Raw genomic sequence first — 17,104 nt, 5'->3', positions numbered from 1 at the left:
CACTCACATGGGATCACCGAGCCAAGAGGTTTATGGCTTTATCTGCAGTCAAACCAATGCTCATTTTTGCTGATTGATTTGGAGATGGAGTCTTAAAGACTCTTCTGCCTAGCTGGCAGGCCAAGATCCTTAGATTTCAGCCTCCTGATAAGCTAAGATTATAGGCATACACCACCAACTCCTGGCTACAACTCAGACATCTTGAGTTGCTGTCTGATAACCCAAATGTAAAGAGCCTTTCAGAAGAATTTCTATCAATCTATGCATGGGCATTTAGGAACTCCTCCTGGGTCTGGCTCTGGTCCAGGTCGCCTTGGGGCTGATATCAGTCTAGAACCTGTATGCTTTAGGTGAGCAGTGTACAGGGTTCATTATCAGGAAAGCCTGTGCTGGCCCTGGTTCCTGAGGGTGCTGGAGAATCCCAGGAGACCTGTTGAGTACAATGACTGCCAGGGAAGATGCATTGCCCAGTGGCGCCGTAGGCCACAAAGGTCACTAGGCTGTGACCTTTGCGATTATGATACGGCAAGAGCTAGGAGGCATGCTCTCGGTCCTGGGACTTCAGGGGATCTTTGAGGATAGGAGGAGGAAGGTGGCATTTCCCTGTTCTCTTTGTGTGCCTACATTGATTCAACTCCAGGGAATTTTTGTGGGGTCAAAGTAGCTTCACAGTCTGTTTGGTACAAGGGCACTGATTTATGTTTCTGCTGACCTTTGAGGCCTTGGCCAGGTCCCGCCTTGTGTCCCTGGGGAGGTTTGCCCAGTGTGATTTAGGAGCTGTAGTGTCAACAGGCTTCCCTATTCTTCTCCTACCCCGAGCCCTGACCCAGTGGCCCCTGCTGTTGGGTTCGCACAGGGCAGGGCTGGGCCTCATACTTTATACGAAGTGGCAGTTACCTTTGGATGCCCTGGGCCACGTCCCTTCTACCCTCTGGCCTGCGTCTCTTCTAAGGATCATACAAGAAGTTCTCCAGAGCTGTTTGTGCCACTCTGCTCTGCTGCTCTTTCTGCTGCCCAGGGGTAGAGGAAAACCAGAATGGATTGCTTTTACTTATTCTGGTTGTCATTTACCCGGATGGATTAGCTTTGTTACAGCGTCCTTGTCGGAGCCCAGCCCACAGTGCTGCGGACTGCTGGACTGGCTGTGAAGTAGAAGGAATCATGGGTTCCAGCAGACTGAGCTCCAAGTACTCTCCTTCTTGGGCCTGTGATTTTCCTGAGCAAGTGGGTAGCAGCCAGCTCAGGGGTGAGCCAGTGGCGTGTGGCATGGTCTTACTGAGTGGGGTGCTGGGGCCTGGGTGCGGCTGTTTTGGGGCCCCTTCTGGGGGTTGTGTCCCCCAACAGTGTTGTTACCCCGTCAAGGGTTGCAAAAGCAGCGAGGCAGGCAGCTGTGGGACACGTGTGTCATCACTGATCCACAGAGAAAACACCTGGGTCCCAGGTTGCAGCTGGCCCAGCTGGCGTCATTGGGTCATGACACTGTCGGGCATTTGTTGGATCCAGGACTGGCCCTGAAGGAAAATCAAGGGAGACAGAGAAGACAAAACCACTGAAGACCTTCAAGCTGGGCGCGCCGGGATCCTCGCTGGCCAGCCGTGCCCCGGTGCTCAGGAATGTCCAGTGTTTGGAGGAATGGGGGTGAGGCAGACACGTCGAACCTGTCCTGTGTATAGTGCCAGACAGGCTTGCATTGAGTTTTATTCTTTGCATTTTGCACTTGGGGACAGTTCCAGATACCCAGGTGCCCCGTGGCGGGGAGATGAGTATAACTATGCGATCTCACATCCAGCCCTGACCGTCCATGATTTCCCAAACCACACCATACATTTCTGTAGCATCATCACTAATCTGCTTCACAATAGAAGAAATCTGTGGTTCCACTCAAGGCAGGCTTTTCCTAACCATCTGCAGAAAGGGTCTTCTCCCTCAGCTCTCATGTCAAATGTGGACCGGAGGCATTGGCTTTTTAGGACTTCAACACCTGCCTGTTGGCGAGGATGTAGGGATAAGCTTAGGTCTTCCGTGTGGAGCACATCTGCTGAGGCTGGGCAGATCCCCTGCAGACCAGTTCTTTGTTCACACAGAACCACTATTAGCATCTACAGGACCTGTAGTCCCCAGCCCTGCAGATGCAAGGCTCATGTGACTCCTCACACTGACCATTAGGTGGCGCTGTGGTAACACAACACACATTGATTTGGGGCTGTCTTTCCCCCCACAATTTCAAAGTGTCCGTCCTTGGCCATTGGGTTCCATCATTGTGGACCTGTGGTTACAGGAAGACAGAACAAATCCACTCTGCATTTGTGAAAACAAAACAAAACAAAAACTTGAACCAGGTAACTTGAAGGATTGGGTGGGGTTGGGAGAGATGAGGGAGAAGCCTGGAAGTGGCATCGGTCAAGATGTTTGTACTCAGAAACTGACATGTTGAGTTGAAACCCTTTTGCACAACTAAAGATACAATGAATGAATAAACTCAATATATATTTGGAAGTGGCGCTGTGGCTCAAGTGGTAGAGCGCTAGCCTTGAGCTGAAGAGCTGAGCGACAGTGCCCAGGCCCAGAGTTCAAGCCCCACGACCAACAAAACAACAACAATCAATATAGAGCTTGGGTAGTAGCATGTCCTGAGGCATGTCCGAGGGTCTGTCTGAAAGACAGCAGGAAGGGAGTCAGGCGAGAAATATCAGACAGAGCCCCGTAGAAAAAGAAATCTGGGAACTACTGTGTATCAAATCAGCCAAGTACTAAAAGGTGAGTTCCAGGCAAATACTACAGTAAATAAAAACAGATGAAAGATGACTGTGTCTCACAGGTATAGTCTTTTTCCAAGGCACAGACACCAAGCTTTTGACAGGCAAAGAGGTAAACTAGACAACTCACCAAAGTGGAAAGAAACGTTTAAATACATGGGGAAAATGTTCACCAAAGAAATGGAGTTTGAAGTTCTTACCTACCAAGTTGCTGGTGTGGGGATCAGCTGATGATAGTGCTTCCAACCTGGCCTCCAGCCCTGAGGCTTGGCGACCCTCCTGACTCAACTTCCCAAGTAGGCTGGAACCACAGAGAATAGAGAGCTCCATCAGCCAATGCCCTTTGCTCTGCTCTGTTTTTCAAACCTGAAGTCACCTCCCCCCCTCCCCCCTGCCACTCTCCCTTGGTTCCCTATCTCCCTAAATGGCATCCTTATCCATCTTGCTGCCCAGAAAGCAAGCTCTAGACTGTCAGGATACTTATCATAACCCAAATCTCACCCTTGTCCCATCCCCTCTGCCTCCCTGTGCACGCTGTTTAGGTTGCTCATCTTCTAAACATGTGAAAGTGAAAACATTATATAATGGACAAGGCACTAAATGTATCATGCTGTTAAAAGAAGAAAATGAAATGTTCTGTATGATGCTCTAAATCCTGCCCTCCATCCGCGCTCCCTAGGCTTGATGGCTGCTGTGTATCCTCCCATCTAGTTTTACGCTTTGGATACATACACATAAGCCTGAAAATACATAGTATTTTACATTAAGTGGCACCAAATGGCCTATTGCCTTCTGCCTGCCACTTATTTTCACTTAGTATCATCTATTGAGATTTAGCCCTGTGGTACAGTTTATTTTCATTGCTGAATAGTTCCGTAGGATGAACTTATACCAGTTCACATCTGTTCCCTGAAGGTGGACATTTAGGATATTTCCTTACTTTCTATTACAAGCCTTTTCAGGGGGAGGGAGGGATACAGTCTTTCTATGTAACCCACGTTGATTTTGAACTTGCAATTGTCCTGCCTTCCCCTGGTAGCTCGGGGTTGTATCACCACATGCAACACAAACCACATTTGACTTTTAATTCATTTATTTTGATGGTGTGGGGGTTTAGACCCAGGTCCTTGTGCTGGCCAGGCAGGTGCTTTGCCACTTCAGCTCGCCTGCCAGGTGCATTATAATGAGGGCTTTGCACTCATTGATACGCATGTGAGTTTCTCCAGGATTCATCCTCAGGAGTAAAATGGCTGATCTTTGACATCAGCCTGCAGAGACACAGTACATAGCAGCAGGCATGATCACTTCTGTCCTGACCATCACACACATTCGATGCCCCTATCGGCCCAAGTCTCAGGCAGTTGCTTGGCTTGCTGCTGTCTAGCCACACTTGTGCTGATAAGTCCTGGGCTCTGTCTGCCTCTTTCTTCATTCTCATGGCATCATGGAGCTGGTTCTCAGATACAGGGATCAGACTGTTTCAGACACCTCAGGTCTGCTACTTCCTCTCAGGCAGGGAACAGATGGAGGAGCTGCTCTTTGGACCTGACAAGAAGAAAGTAGAAGAGAAAGGTAAGGCTGGGGCAAAGGCTGGTAGACAGCCATGAGAACACCAGGATCCCTCCTGCCAGGCTCCTGGTTAGACTGTATTGTCCTTATTATTGTTTTCCTGAAGTTTTGTGAAGGACTGGGCTAAGTTCAATTCAAGTTTTCTGTTGTAGGAAGGACTTCATTGTCACTCAGTCAAACTAACAGTCCTGTTGGTTGTTTTTTATTTTTTATTGTGAAAATACTGTACAGAGGGGTTACAATTACATGGGCAAGATAATGAGTACATTTCTTTCTTTTTTTTTTTTTTTTGGGTCCGGTCGTGGGGCCTGAACTCTGGGCCTGGGCACTGTCCCTCAGCTCTTCAGCTCAAGGCTAGCACTCTACCACTTGAGCCACAGCGCCACTTCTGGCTTTTTGCTTTTTGCTTATGTGGTGCTGAGGAATTGAACCCAGGGCCTCTGGCATGCAAGGCATGCGCTCTACCACTGAGCCACCTTCCCAGCCCCGATAATGAGTATATTTCTTATCAAGCATTGTAGCCTCCTCCTTTGTTTCCCCTTCCCGTCCCTTCCCAGCCTCTCCCCTCCTCCCCACTCAATCCTTCCCCCCCCCCCACCGAAGTTGTAAAGTTCATTTCGACATGACAACTTGTACTTCTCATTGTTGCAACGGGTCCACCTACATCCTTATTTAAACGACTTGTTTTTCCCCTTCCCCTCCACAAATTACACCAACATCAAATACAGTGAAAGCAGGGGTTATACCGTGGGGGAGGGACATACAAAGCAACAAAGAAATAATCTTATAAATGCATTAGAAACAAATGCATGAAAGAAAAAAACATTTAAATACATACCTTAGGGTTCATTTTCACAGTCACGATTTTCAGTCAATATATTTTTGTTGTTGTTAAAAAATAGTGATAGTCTCATTATCTGTCACACAATCACTGCCAACAAGGAGTCACCTGACAGGTGCACACTGACCATACCTTGGGAGAATTGGGCAGTGGGTCTGGCTTCCCAGAAAGAGGACTGCTGCTCTCTGGTAGGATGCCTGCTCTGTGAGACTTGTAGGGAAGAATCTAAACCCTAATCTGCTCTAATACCAACCAAATAAGAAAATACTTCAGAAGGAGGAACAAGAAAGTAGGGTGCTGTGCCCTGCCCTACACAACCTATTTAATATGGAAAGGGGTTGGCTTTTTGAGAGGCCTGATCTTTCCCTCCTGTGTGAAAGTGGAAGAAGAGAAAGGAGAGGGAAGGGGGAGGGAAAGAAGGGAGAGAGAGAATGAGTTCCAACTTAGGACTCCATCCAACTTTAAAAGAAAATGCGACCTGGTGTAAGAAGGGACGCCATCCGCAGGCTCTGGAGCATCCATTCCCAGACCTCAGGGTGAGAAGCAGGGACAGCCAGGGATTCGCCCTGGCCCTTCTCACCCCGCCTCAACCCTGCAGCAAAGACCTGGAAGCTGATTTCTTGGGCAAGTTTTATGTATATGTATATATATATATATCTATATATCTATATATATATATATATAATATACCAGAAATATTATAGTTTGTTAAAAGTAATGTTTGCTCCCATTTACAATTTTATTCTTTTGAATCTGACCATTTGCCCTTAAAGAGAGAACCTAAATGAACACAACCTGTGGCCTTTCTCACACTACTTGATAACACACCCGGAGAGGGCCCCAGTGGTGGTAGCCCAGAGCTCACCAGACGACCCAGACTATGGACATGTACAGGGCGACTATCTTACTCGCATCTCAGCCCCACAACCCAGATGAAACTTGGCCACATTCTGAGTGAATAAATAAGCTATGAAATGTCTAAGTCAGGCTTTAGCTCTAGAAAGCAGAAACATCTGGTAGCTGTTTGGGACCTGTCAGGCAGTATGAGATGCTACCTAGTGAGTGTAAGCAGAGGCATTTCCTCTGAAAGAGAATCACTACACACATAATATGCTCATGGGGCTGGAGCACCAGACGTGGGCGCCAACTCCTTGGAGAATAGGCCTTGGGCCCGCCCACAGGAAGTCAGGTGATCCTCTAAGAACCATCTGACAGGGGCTAAGCAGGACTCCAGGAGCAAGCTTGTGTCATATGGACATGTTCAATGCCACACAGGACTCCCTACAAAAAAAAAAAAGATTGCTCCCAACACAGGGAGACCTTGAGCAATTCTTTTTTAGCATCACTTAATTCAATAGTTTTAAAGTGTGAGAAGAAAATCATGTAGCTGTGAAGTGACATAGTCCTAATTCAAGTGTCTTAGCCATGACACAAAGGCACAGATCTTGGAGGTACTCATGCTGGAAGCTGTCTGGTCTTTAACTTTAGACAGGACACTGTCTGTGAATTCCCATGAGGCCTCTCATTGGTCACTTGTCTAGTACCTTCTTCTGGGTGTCTCTTCATCAGGCTGGGGACACATGAAATACTGGAAGCACATTAAATACTTCTTGCTCTAAGCCTCTTTTAAGAACAACTTTACCATTTTAATTTACATATGGTAGGGTCTGAAGGTTTGGGGTCCCCACCGTCATTCATATGCTGAAACCTCATCACTCAGGTGATGGCATCTGACACCCTTGGGAGCTGATTAGGTCACAAGAGCAGAGCCCTTACAAAAGAATGTCTGTGCATGGTAGCCTGTGTGTAGAATCCTAGCACTGGGGAGGCTGAGCAGTAGGAGGATTATGAGTTTGAGGTCAGCCTGGCTTACATGTGAGACCTTATCTTGTTTCATCCCTTCTATGGAAGGACTCATAAGGTACTATCTAGGAACTGTCCTCATCAGACCTCTACCAAGCTGGTACCCTGATTTGGAGCTTCCCAGCTTCTAAACCCCTGGCAAATAAATTTCTGTTGTGAAGAAGACAGTCTACATTACTCTATGGGCGCAAATGGAATATTCAACATCAAAGAAAATGCACCCAGGTCAACTGTATAGTTGACACGCAATAAAACATCTAAAGCGTTCTGACATATACACCGACATAAACACATAGAACACTTTCATTGCCCCGGAAGTCCTGTGTGCACTTTCTCACTAACTTCAGCTGCTGTCACTGTAGATGAGTTTGGCCTTTTCTGTAATTTCCTGTCAATGACACTGTCCGGGACATTCCCTTCTGTATCTGGCTTCTTTCTTCCCATATAGTGTTTGGGGACTCAACTATCTTGCTTTATCAGTATTTGTTCTTTATTACTGTTCAGTAATATTCCAATGCATGAATACTCCATCCTTTGTTGATGGACATTTGGGTTGCATATAGTTTTGGGCTACTATGAATAAAGCTATTAATATTCAGGTTCAAGTCTGAACTTAAGAACTTACATATTTATTTTTCTTAGGTAAATCAGTACTTAACATTTTATGGCTTTTTTTTTTTTTTTTTTGCCAACTGTATGATGTAGGCTCTCAGGACTGGGGATGTTGCTTAGGGCTAGAGTATATATTTACTATACACAAGGCCCTAGGCTCAATTTCCAATACTCTCAACCCTAAAGGTCTTTTAAAAAGTGTTGCTGTAGGCCTTTCTTTTTCTTTTTTGGTTTGGTCATGGGATTTGAACTCAGGGTCTGGGTGCTGCCCCTTAGCTCTTTTTGCTAGCTCCACTTCGTTTTTGAGTGGTTAATTGGAGATGAGTATCATGGGGATTTTTCTGCTGCGGCTGGCTTTGAACCTTGGTTCTCAGATCTCAGCCTCCTGAGTAGCTAGGATTACAGGCATGAGCCAGTGGTGCCTGGTTAAGTACACTCTTGATCGTGCTCTTCAGATGGGTCAAATGACCTTTCTGCCTTCCCTACCTTCCAGTCAAACAAGAAGTTTCTAAACTCTACCACTGTGGCCTCCATGTGGAATGTTTCCTGCTTGTCAGTGTCACCCACCACTCGGGGTGTACCAGGGAACTCAGCAGGTGCACATGCAAACTGACCGTGATCTATGAAGAATAATGGCCCATCTTTCCCTTCTAAGCCTTGGTGGTTCACTCCTTTCTTGCAATCAAGCAACATGCCTGGCCAAGTGAGCAATGTGATACTGAGAAATAGTTACAGGAAAGTCACCGAAAAATAAGTTAGAGGCAGTAACAAAATTTGTTGTTACTTACAGTTTGTCATCCACCTTTTACTTATCAGACCCCAGCTGAACATGCGGTGGACAAGACCCTGTCCTCATACACTGGGAGGAAATGGCAGTGAACATCAACAATTGTATCATCTACGTGGAGATGATTCCAGAAGCTGAGAGCAGGTAGCTTTCTAAAATAAACAGGAATAAAGGGAAATTCAATTTCCAGCACCCTCACCTCAAAATTAAGCAGATTCTTTATCAGAAAAGTTCAAATGACTTTCAGTTCCCTACAAGCACAGTGGTTAAAAGCAGGACAGGAGCTACTCAGTTCTTAACTCTGCCCGTGACCCCTAGTAGCTGTGTGACTCTGGATGAGTTACCTGGCCTCCCTTTGCCTCCGTTCCTGTGTGATGGCAGAGGGTCACACATGTTCCTCTCTGGGCTGTTTTGAGGATTACTTACTATTCACTTTGCACAGCACCTAAGTGTGTGCTAGATGAGACCTATTTCAAAAATGTACATAGTATGGAACTTATTTGCTGACATAAATATTGTCTGGTTAATTTGATGACCTGGGAGACCGGGGCGGAGGGGGGGGGGCAAGTGGGACGTGTGGTTACTTCCGCTAGTATTCTCACGATCAAGCTGCAAATGTGGTTGCAACCACTTCAGGGAGAACCTAGTACATGATCTCTCAAAGCTGTTGTTCTGTACGGACGTCAGGACCACCCTGCGCATCCCTGAGGCAAGCCTACTACCATCCATCCAGCCTGCAGCCAGTCACGCAGATTCAGTGAGCAAAGGCTCAGGTGTTGACTAGGGCTAATGCAGGGTAGAGCAATCTCACTGAAAATTAAATCTAATAACCGTAACTATTACAGATGCCATAAATAGCCATGAAATAAAACACTAAAACTCCTCACATAACTAAAGCAAAGACCGTGACAGGGTAGCGAGGCTCTAAGGGTTGGTGACAGGGTCCCGCAGCTTGAGGGTTGGTAGGGCCCACAAAATTCCTCTGAAAAGAGGCAGAAGATTTTTGGTGAAGACTACGGTAGAAAAATCCAAAGCAAATGAGGTTCAAGTGCCAGAAAATAAGCAGTAGCCTCTTTCCCAAAAGGGTAGCCAAAAGTTCTGTCCTAATTTATAAAATGGGTGGGAAGCAGCTGAGCTCTAAGGAATAGAAAGTGGATGGTAAGGGTTACTGTTGGGAATAACTTTTTTTTCTTAATCACCAGTATCATGCCTTTAGAAAATACAAGAAAATAGTGTCATTTCAGAAATATATAAAGTCCATTCATTTGTGAATGCATGAGCACTACAAAGAGAAGCCTCATACAACTTTGGGAGTTGCACCAGATGTGTCTATTCTAGAGAAACTGTAGTGCAGATGTGCTCAGACTTGTTTTAGGCAGGGAGCTGTTTCTTGAGATATGAAGCCAGTACAATCAACTACCATTCATGACTGAATGGAGAAAGAAAAATGGTGTGGGTAAGAGTACAAGAGGCAGGTCTTTAAAAATGTGGCTGGCTGCAGGCGATCGCCACCTGCTATCTAGTGATCTGCGTTCTGGGATGTCTCACCTGCTGTCCCCTGGCATGAACTGCATATACTGCTTCTCACTAGCCAGCGAACTTGGCTGTGCGGATCTGGCACTTCAGCAAAAGGGCATGTGAAAATTTTATTAAAAACCAAAAAGGTAGTAATTAAGACGTCAAGCCAAGTCATGTGATAAAATTTAGGCCCGTTTCACGTCACGCTTTATACAGGCAGTGGTAGTTACATGAATCCAATTTACAATATGCGAGCGCTTCCTGCTCCTGCGATTAGTCTTTTAGTCTGAGGCTTGCCTCTCCATTTTTCATGGGAAAGAGAGCCGAGTTATGACACTTTGCAAGTTTCTGTTTTCTTGCTCAATATTCTTTGGGAAAATACTCTCCCATGTCCCTCTCAGCTTCAGTTTTGAGTGGAAACAAAACAATACAAAACAGCCACTCACATTATATCCAAGAACAATAAGCTACTCAAATAAATGTATCTAAGAAGATAGGCTTGGACATAAGTCAGATGTAAGAGAATTAGAAACCTCAATTTCAAACACCAATTTCTGAGCCTACTACGATCTCTCCACCAAGGCTATGGACTCCATCCTCTTCTGGCACAATACCATGGGAAAGTACATGGCGCTTCATCTCCCAAGACGAGCCCTCCTCCCCACCCCCGCCCCTGCCCCCACGGGTTCAGGTGACAAGGCTCAATGCTCTGCTAGGTACAAGTTTTACTTGTCTCAGAAAATTTTTAAAAACAAGCCACAAGATCCACATTAGAATATAAGTTTTTTAATTTTTATAAATAACTTATCTGTTACAAAGATAGTTTACCCAGCTAAATCACAAAAACCATCAACTCAGATATCCAAATTACGTTTTATTAATAAAACAAGTAAAAACTGATTTATCAATCTTCACATAGAACCGCAGATGAAGCTGAAAAAAACAAGGCCTACTTTTAAAACAAATGCATCAAATGTCAGGGCTTTGGGTCTATTGTCTACAACTAGAATTGTTGTATTCCGTTCTGCTCTGCAGAGGTCACCTGCGATCATGCTGAGTGCGAGAACGCAGCATCTGCAGACGTCTTACAGTGGTGACAGTATGTTACCTCCTTTCTTTTGCTGTATTTTAACACTTCCTTTAGCTCCATTCTAAGCACTGGTATGTAATTTCATAATTCTTTAAAAATGTATACTGCTAAGATTTTTCTTGATTTCATTTAGTTTATATACACTCCTGATTATCTAAATATTTATTTTTCTTACAAAAATAGATCATCAAAATAAAGAGATGCTTGAGGTTGCTTCAGTGTTCAAGTTTTTTTTTTCTTTTTCCAGCTTTTCTTCAGTTGTCCTAAATATGACTAGTCTTGTTTGTGTAAATACATATGATACTGCCACCAAGTCAGTTTAGAAATGGATTGTCCCAACAGCAAATCACTTAAACATCTTTCTAAAAAAGGGGGGGGGGGAGGGGCTGTCGGTCGCTCATTTTGAAACTGTGCTTTCCCGGTAACAACCTCGGTGACAGTTCCGTGGACACCAAGCAGGTGAAGCGCTCTGTCTGTGGGTTAAAAACTCCTTGCTTTAAGCTTCCCTGTGGAAGACTAAACACTGTTTTGTCACCCTGACAGAGTCAGTACACAGGGTGTGGTGTCATCTCCTAAGACCATCGTCCTGTTTTCTGCAATGCATCTGTCTGGCATCACACAACATGGCACCCATGAGGGCAAAGTACACAATAAGTAGAGGAAAGTTATTTTGTGCATCGTTTCATTCATTAATGCTTTTTATTTCATGGCATTGCTTTTCTCAGGTAAGGCTTTTAAAAGGGGACATGATCGTGATTAACCACTAAAAAGAAAAAAGAAAATCAGTTAACAAAAGGCTATTACACTATACATATAGACGTATAAGAAAATAATAAAGAAGAAATCACTTAAAGCAGACGAGAAATCTGTACAGGAGGGAAAGCTTGGGGTATCTCACTGCATGTTTGTACAGACAACGTAAGCTGCTTTCCTTCTCATCTGAGACCCGAGATGCTGGCTTCACAGAGACGTTTTCAGGGAAGACGAAGACAGGGCCAGAGTACCACAGATGTGTGAAGATGAAGTTCTTCCCCGTCCCTGGCACTATGCGGCAGCAAACAGTCTTTAAATAGTTAAACCTTGTTCCTCCTCTTGTGTGTAGTGTTTCACTGAAAGCTTTAAAAACAGCAAAGAAGCTATCATTCTTTCCTTCCTCCTGTCAAAAATCAGTAGTGACATGAGGGGAGAAAGCAGTGGGAACACGGAGGCGTAACAGAGCGAGAACCATCCACCGTGGGACATGGCAGGCAGCAGGCAACCCCGTCTTTCAGCAGATCCCCTTCCACGGGATGGCTCTCAACCGCCCGTGACATTCTACTGAGGTATTATTAGCTCTGTGGGCTGACATTTAATATTAGCACAACACCATCTTGTCACACCTTCAATTTGACAAAATCCTATGTAGCAGTGAAACTTAGGTTCTTGAATTTGAGACGTGGCTGTGGAGAAGACACAGGGCCTTCTGGCTCAGAAATGCCGTGGCATCTCGCACTGTTCACAGCGAATTAGGGCTGGATGGTTCAAGAAAGTACAGGCAGTGCAGTTCCACTGAGCACCCTCGTCATCTTCTGTGTCTTGAGTCTTTGGTGTTTTGATGGCGGACCTTTGATCTGGAAGGGAAAAAAATTGAGAAGTAAAAATCCCCACTCAGATACTTGACTGGCAATTCTATACATTTGTACTGCAAGGCACAAAGCAGCTTGTTAACTGAAGGAAGCAACTAGCTGAAATGGAACCAGGACACCAGCAGCTTCAGGTAGACTAGACCATGGCCTCCGCTCTGGGGAAGTACAACATGGACATGGGAGACCTCCCTACCCTCCACCCCCCGGCCCCGGCTCCTTGAAGGAGAAAGCATGTTCTCCAGTCTATAATACAACAGCAAACCAACAGCAAATAGTGCTGTCATGTCACTTAGGACTGAAGTTTCATTCCCACTCAAGTAGTGAGTGTTTCATTAAATGTTTTTATTTTCTGCTGAAAATGACAACACTGTCTCTAAATAAAACAATAGCTAAAGCCTTATTTACTCATGTATCAATGACTGCCCGAGAGGTAAATCAGTGTAAAAATTTCACCTTAATAGTTTGTTTCATTCTTTTTTTTTTTTGAGTCGGTTGTGAGGCTTGAATTCTGGGCTTGGGCACTGTCCCTCAGTTCTTCAGCTCAAGGCTAGCAATTTACCACTTGAGCCACAGTACCACTTCCAGTTTTCTGTTGGTTAATTGGAGATAAGAGTCTCACGGACTTTCCTGCCATGGCTGGCTTTGAACTGTGACCCTCAGATCTCAGCCTCCTGAGTAGATAGGATTACAGGCATGAGCCACCAGGGCCCAGCTTTTGTTTCATTCTTTAAATCAGATTTAATATGGTAGGACATAAAGTCTGATTTTAAAAGAACACTAAGTAGCCTTTTAACTCTTGAAAATTTTCTTGATTCTGTAGCTTTTTTTTGTTAGTGGTGGTGATAGGGCTTGAACTCAGGGAAGGGGCATTGCTCTGGAGCTTCTTTTTGTTTAAGGCAAGTTTTCTCCTACTTTGAGCCACAGAACCACTTTTGGTTTTCTGGTGGTTAACTGGAGGTAAGTCGCACAGACTTTCTTACCCAAGCTGGCTTCAAACTGTGAAGCTCAGATCTCAGCTTCCTGAGTTGCTAGGATTATAGGCAGGAGCCACCAGTGCCTGGCTCTTCTGTAGCCTTTAAATCTGATACAACTCTATTTTTCTATTTTTGTTGTCACATTAAGCTAATCATTGTCCACGCCAAAGTCTACAAAGCCTCTCCCTGTTTTCTTCTAGTAGTTTTACATTTTCACATTTTATGTTTAAGTCTTTAATCCACTTGAGGTAATTTTTGCACATGATTCAAGAAGAGTCCAACTTCATTCACCTGAATGGGCACATTTAATTTTCCTAATATCATTTATGAAAGAGACTGTCATTTCTCTATTGTTTTTGGCTCCTTCATCAATAGGTTGGCCATACAAACAGATTTATGTATGTGTTTCTACACTCTATATTCTGTTATCTGTTTTGTCTCTTTTTATGCCTGTACTGTATTGTTTTGATTATGGTAGGTTTGTATTCTGTTTTTGAAATAAGGCAGTGTGAACACACTCTAGCCTTATACTTACGAAAGATTCTTTTGGTAGTTTCATATGAAATTTAGGATTATTTTATTGCTATAAAGACTGTCATTGGGATTTTGATAAGTCTGGGGATGTCTTCATAAACTTAGGTCTATTAACTTCCTTCATTAGTGTTTTATTATTTTTTTTCTATGTCAGTCTTCTACCTCTTTAAGTTTTTTCCCCTAAATGTATTTATTCTTTTTTGTTGGTAGTAAATAGGACTGTTTGCTTGGTCACCATGACTTCCATCTCACAGTTTATTGTATATAGAAACATAATTGATTTCTTGATTCTGATTCTGGATCTTGAAACTTCACTAGATTCATTTATTAGTTTTAATTGTACTGATCAAATCTTTGAGGATTTCTAGGTACACAGTAAAGTTAATAATACCTGTTAATAAACTAGATAATAATATGTAATGCTACAAATTGAAAGTATATAGTTATTTAAAACTTAAGAATTATGCATTTCTGGAATTTTCCATTTAATGCTTTCAAATGGATAAGCTGTGGCTGAACTGCAGAGAAGAAAGACTAAGGTGTGATCATGCCTTTGGCAAATAGGGATAATCTTTTTTCCTCTTTTCTGAGTTGGATGTCTGTCCTCATCTTTTACTTCTTTTGCCTATCAAAATGTTCTGAATGAAGTGTACAAGATTCTTGCCTTGTACCAGGTCTTCAGAGGGAAAGCTTTCTACTTTCTCTCACTGATTACGATGTTAACTGTGTTTCTCATAAAGAACTTTATTATATGTTGACATTAAGTTCCTTCTACACCCATTTTGCTTAGTTTACTCATAAGTAAATACTGAACTTGATCTTTTGCTTTTTATGCATCTATTCAGATGATCATTGTTTCTCCTTTCACTTTTCTTCTATTGTTGTATCATACTTATTATATATTACGCCATTTTTATATCCTAAGGACACATCACACTTGGTCATGGTGCATGCCCCTTTCAGTGTGCTTATGCATTTGGTCTGCTAGTAATTCATCTGGGATTTATGTGCCTGTGTTCATCAGGTATACTGGTGAGAGTATTTACTTGCAGTCTTCAGGTTCTGGTCCCAGGGTGATGCTGGCCTAACAGAATGAGTTCTATTTTTGGGGAAAGTACTGGCATTAATTTTTCTTCGAATGTTTTGTAGGATTCACTCTTGAGGCCATCTGGCCATGAGTTTTACTTTTTGGGGGGAGATTTTGATATGCTAGTGTTTCAGGCTTACCATTTCTTTTTGATTCAGTTTGGACAGGTTTTATGTTTCTGCCTATTTTTACTAGGTTATCTAGTGTGTTGGTATATAATTTTTCCTAATAGTCCTTTTATTTTTGAGGTATTTGTCGTCATATCCTGTTTTTTAGTTCTGTTGTTATTCGAATTTTCTTTCTCCCCCTTAATCTGAGAAAGCTAAGGGTTCATTAATTTTATCTTCTCAATAAACTCTTAATTATCACTGATTTTTCTAATGTTTTAAAATTATCTACCTACCTGACTTTAATATTCTAATATTTATTATTTCTTTTCTTCTACTAATTTTGGGCCACATTTGTTAGTCTAGTTCTTTGAAGTATAAAGTTGTTTATCTGGGATGGTTGTCTTTACAGTAAACATTTTACATCTTTTTCTGTTGTTTTTGTTGTACCTTACATGTTAGTATGTGATTTTTTTTTCTCCAGATACAGATATGCTTTTCATTTGCCCAGTGGATGTTGTTTAGTTTCCAGGAATTTTCTAATTTTATTCCACTGTGGTAAAAAAGAAATGATGTTGGTCTTCTTAAATCTGTTCGGATTTGATTTGTGAACACGTGATCTAACCTAGAATGTTCCGTGTGCCCTGTGTGTACTATTTGCTGTTTGGTAGATACATGTTTGTATTTTCCTACCAGTTGTTTTTTAAAACTTCTCCCTCCCTATATAGGTTGGCCTGAAACTTGCAATTCTCCTGAGTAACAGGGATCACAGCTATAAACCAACACATGCTCCCTTGTTTATTATTTTAATTTTAGTTCCAGTATTAGATCTTGAATGCAGAGTCTTTCCTACCTGTGGCTAGGATTATATCAATGAGCAACTGGTGCCCTGCTAGATGAGCAATAATTTAACGAATAAATCGTGTACCATAATTTCAGAGTTTTTGTCAAAGCATGTGTTCTAGAGGAAGTAGCTGGGATGAAGAGAATGGAAACAAACAATGTTAATGAAGCTGCTGAGTGTGAAAGCTGCCTGTGTAAAGGCCAGGTGGCAGGAGGAAGACCTGAGCTGATCTTTTATCATACATATGAAAGGACATGGTGTTAAGAGTCAACCTAAGACTTAAAAAATGGATGTTGCTTGTTTAACTATAACCATTCACAATTTCTTTTGGTTATTATTTGAAAAAAATCCTTTTCATTTCCTTCATTTTCATCTCATGTCTTTAAATCTAAAATGAATTTCCTATAGATAGCCTCTTATTAAATTCTCTTTTGTAATATTCACTTAATTTACTCTGTCTTTTGGTTGGTGAGTTCATTCATTTAAGGCAATTACTGATAAGGGGAGATTAACTATTGCCTTTTTTTTTTTGGGTCCAGTCATGGGGCCTGAGCACTGTCCCTCAGCTCTTCAGCTCAAGGCTAGCGCTCTACCACTTGAGCCACAGCGCCACTTCTGGCTTTTATTCTTTTTGCTTATGTGGTGCTGAGGAATCGAACCTAGGGCCTTAGGCATGCAAGGCAAGCGCTCTACCACTGAGCCACCTTACTAGCCCCTATTTTGGAAATTTTTGTCCTTCTAGAGTTCTTCTCTTGCTGTCTTCCTTTTTGCTACTTGATAATTTTTTTTAGAGTGACTTATTTCGATTATTTTTTAACCACTGGTGTGTATGTCTATTGGACTTATGCACTTGATACCATTTCTATAAATATTTTAATGCCTGGCTCAAACATAAAA

At 42.9% G+C, this 17,104-nt stretch overlaps 1 protein-coding gene across 1 annotated transcript in view; it reads right to left on the bottom strand.

Moving 5' to 3' along the window:
• Window positions 1-10,716: 10,716 nt before the first annotated feature.
• The window catches only part of Tab2 (TGF-beta activated kinase 1 (MAP3K7) binding protein 2), a 43,457-nt gene continuing 37,069 nt past the window's right edge, over window positions 10,717-17,104 (bottom strand). The window contains exon 7 of the mRNA XM_042673634.1: window positions 10,717-12,646. Within this exon, the coding sequence (XP_042529568.1) occupies window positions 12,504-12,646 (143 nt within the window). The 3' untranslated portion in view covers window positions 10,717-12,503. The remainder of the gene's footprint in view (window positions 12,647-17,104) is intronic.

Source organism: Dipodomys spectabilis, unplaced genomic scaffold (assembly GCF_019054845.1).
Source record: "Dipodomys spectabilis isolate Male_0828 unplaced genomic scaffold, ASM1905484v1 ptg000001l, whole genome shotgun sequence".
Taxonomy (NCBI): Eukaryota; Metazoa; Chordata; class Mammalia; order Rodentia; family Heteromyidae; genus Dipodomys; species Dipodomys spectabilis.
This window is presented reverse-complemented; position numbering and strand designations above follow the sequence as displayed.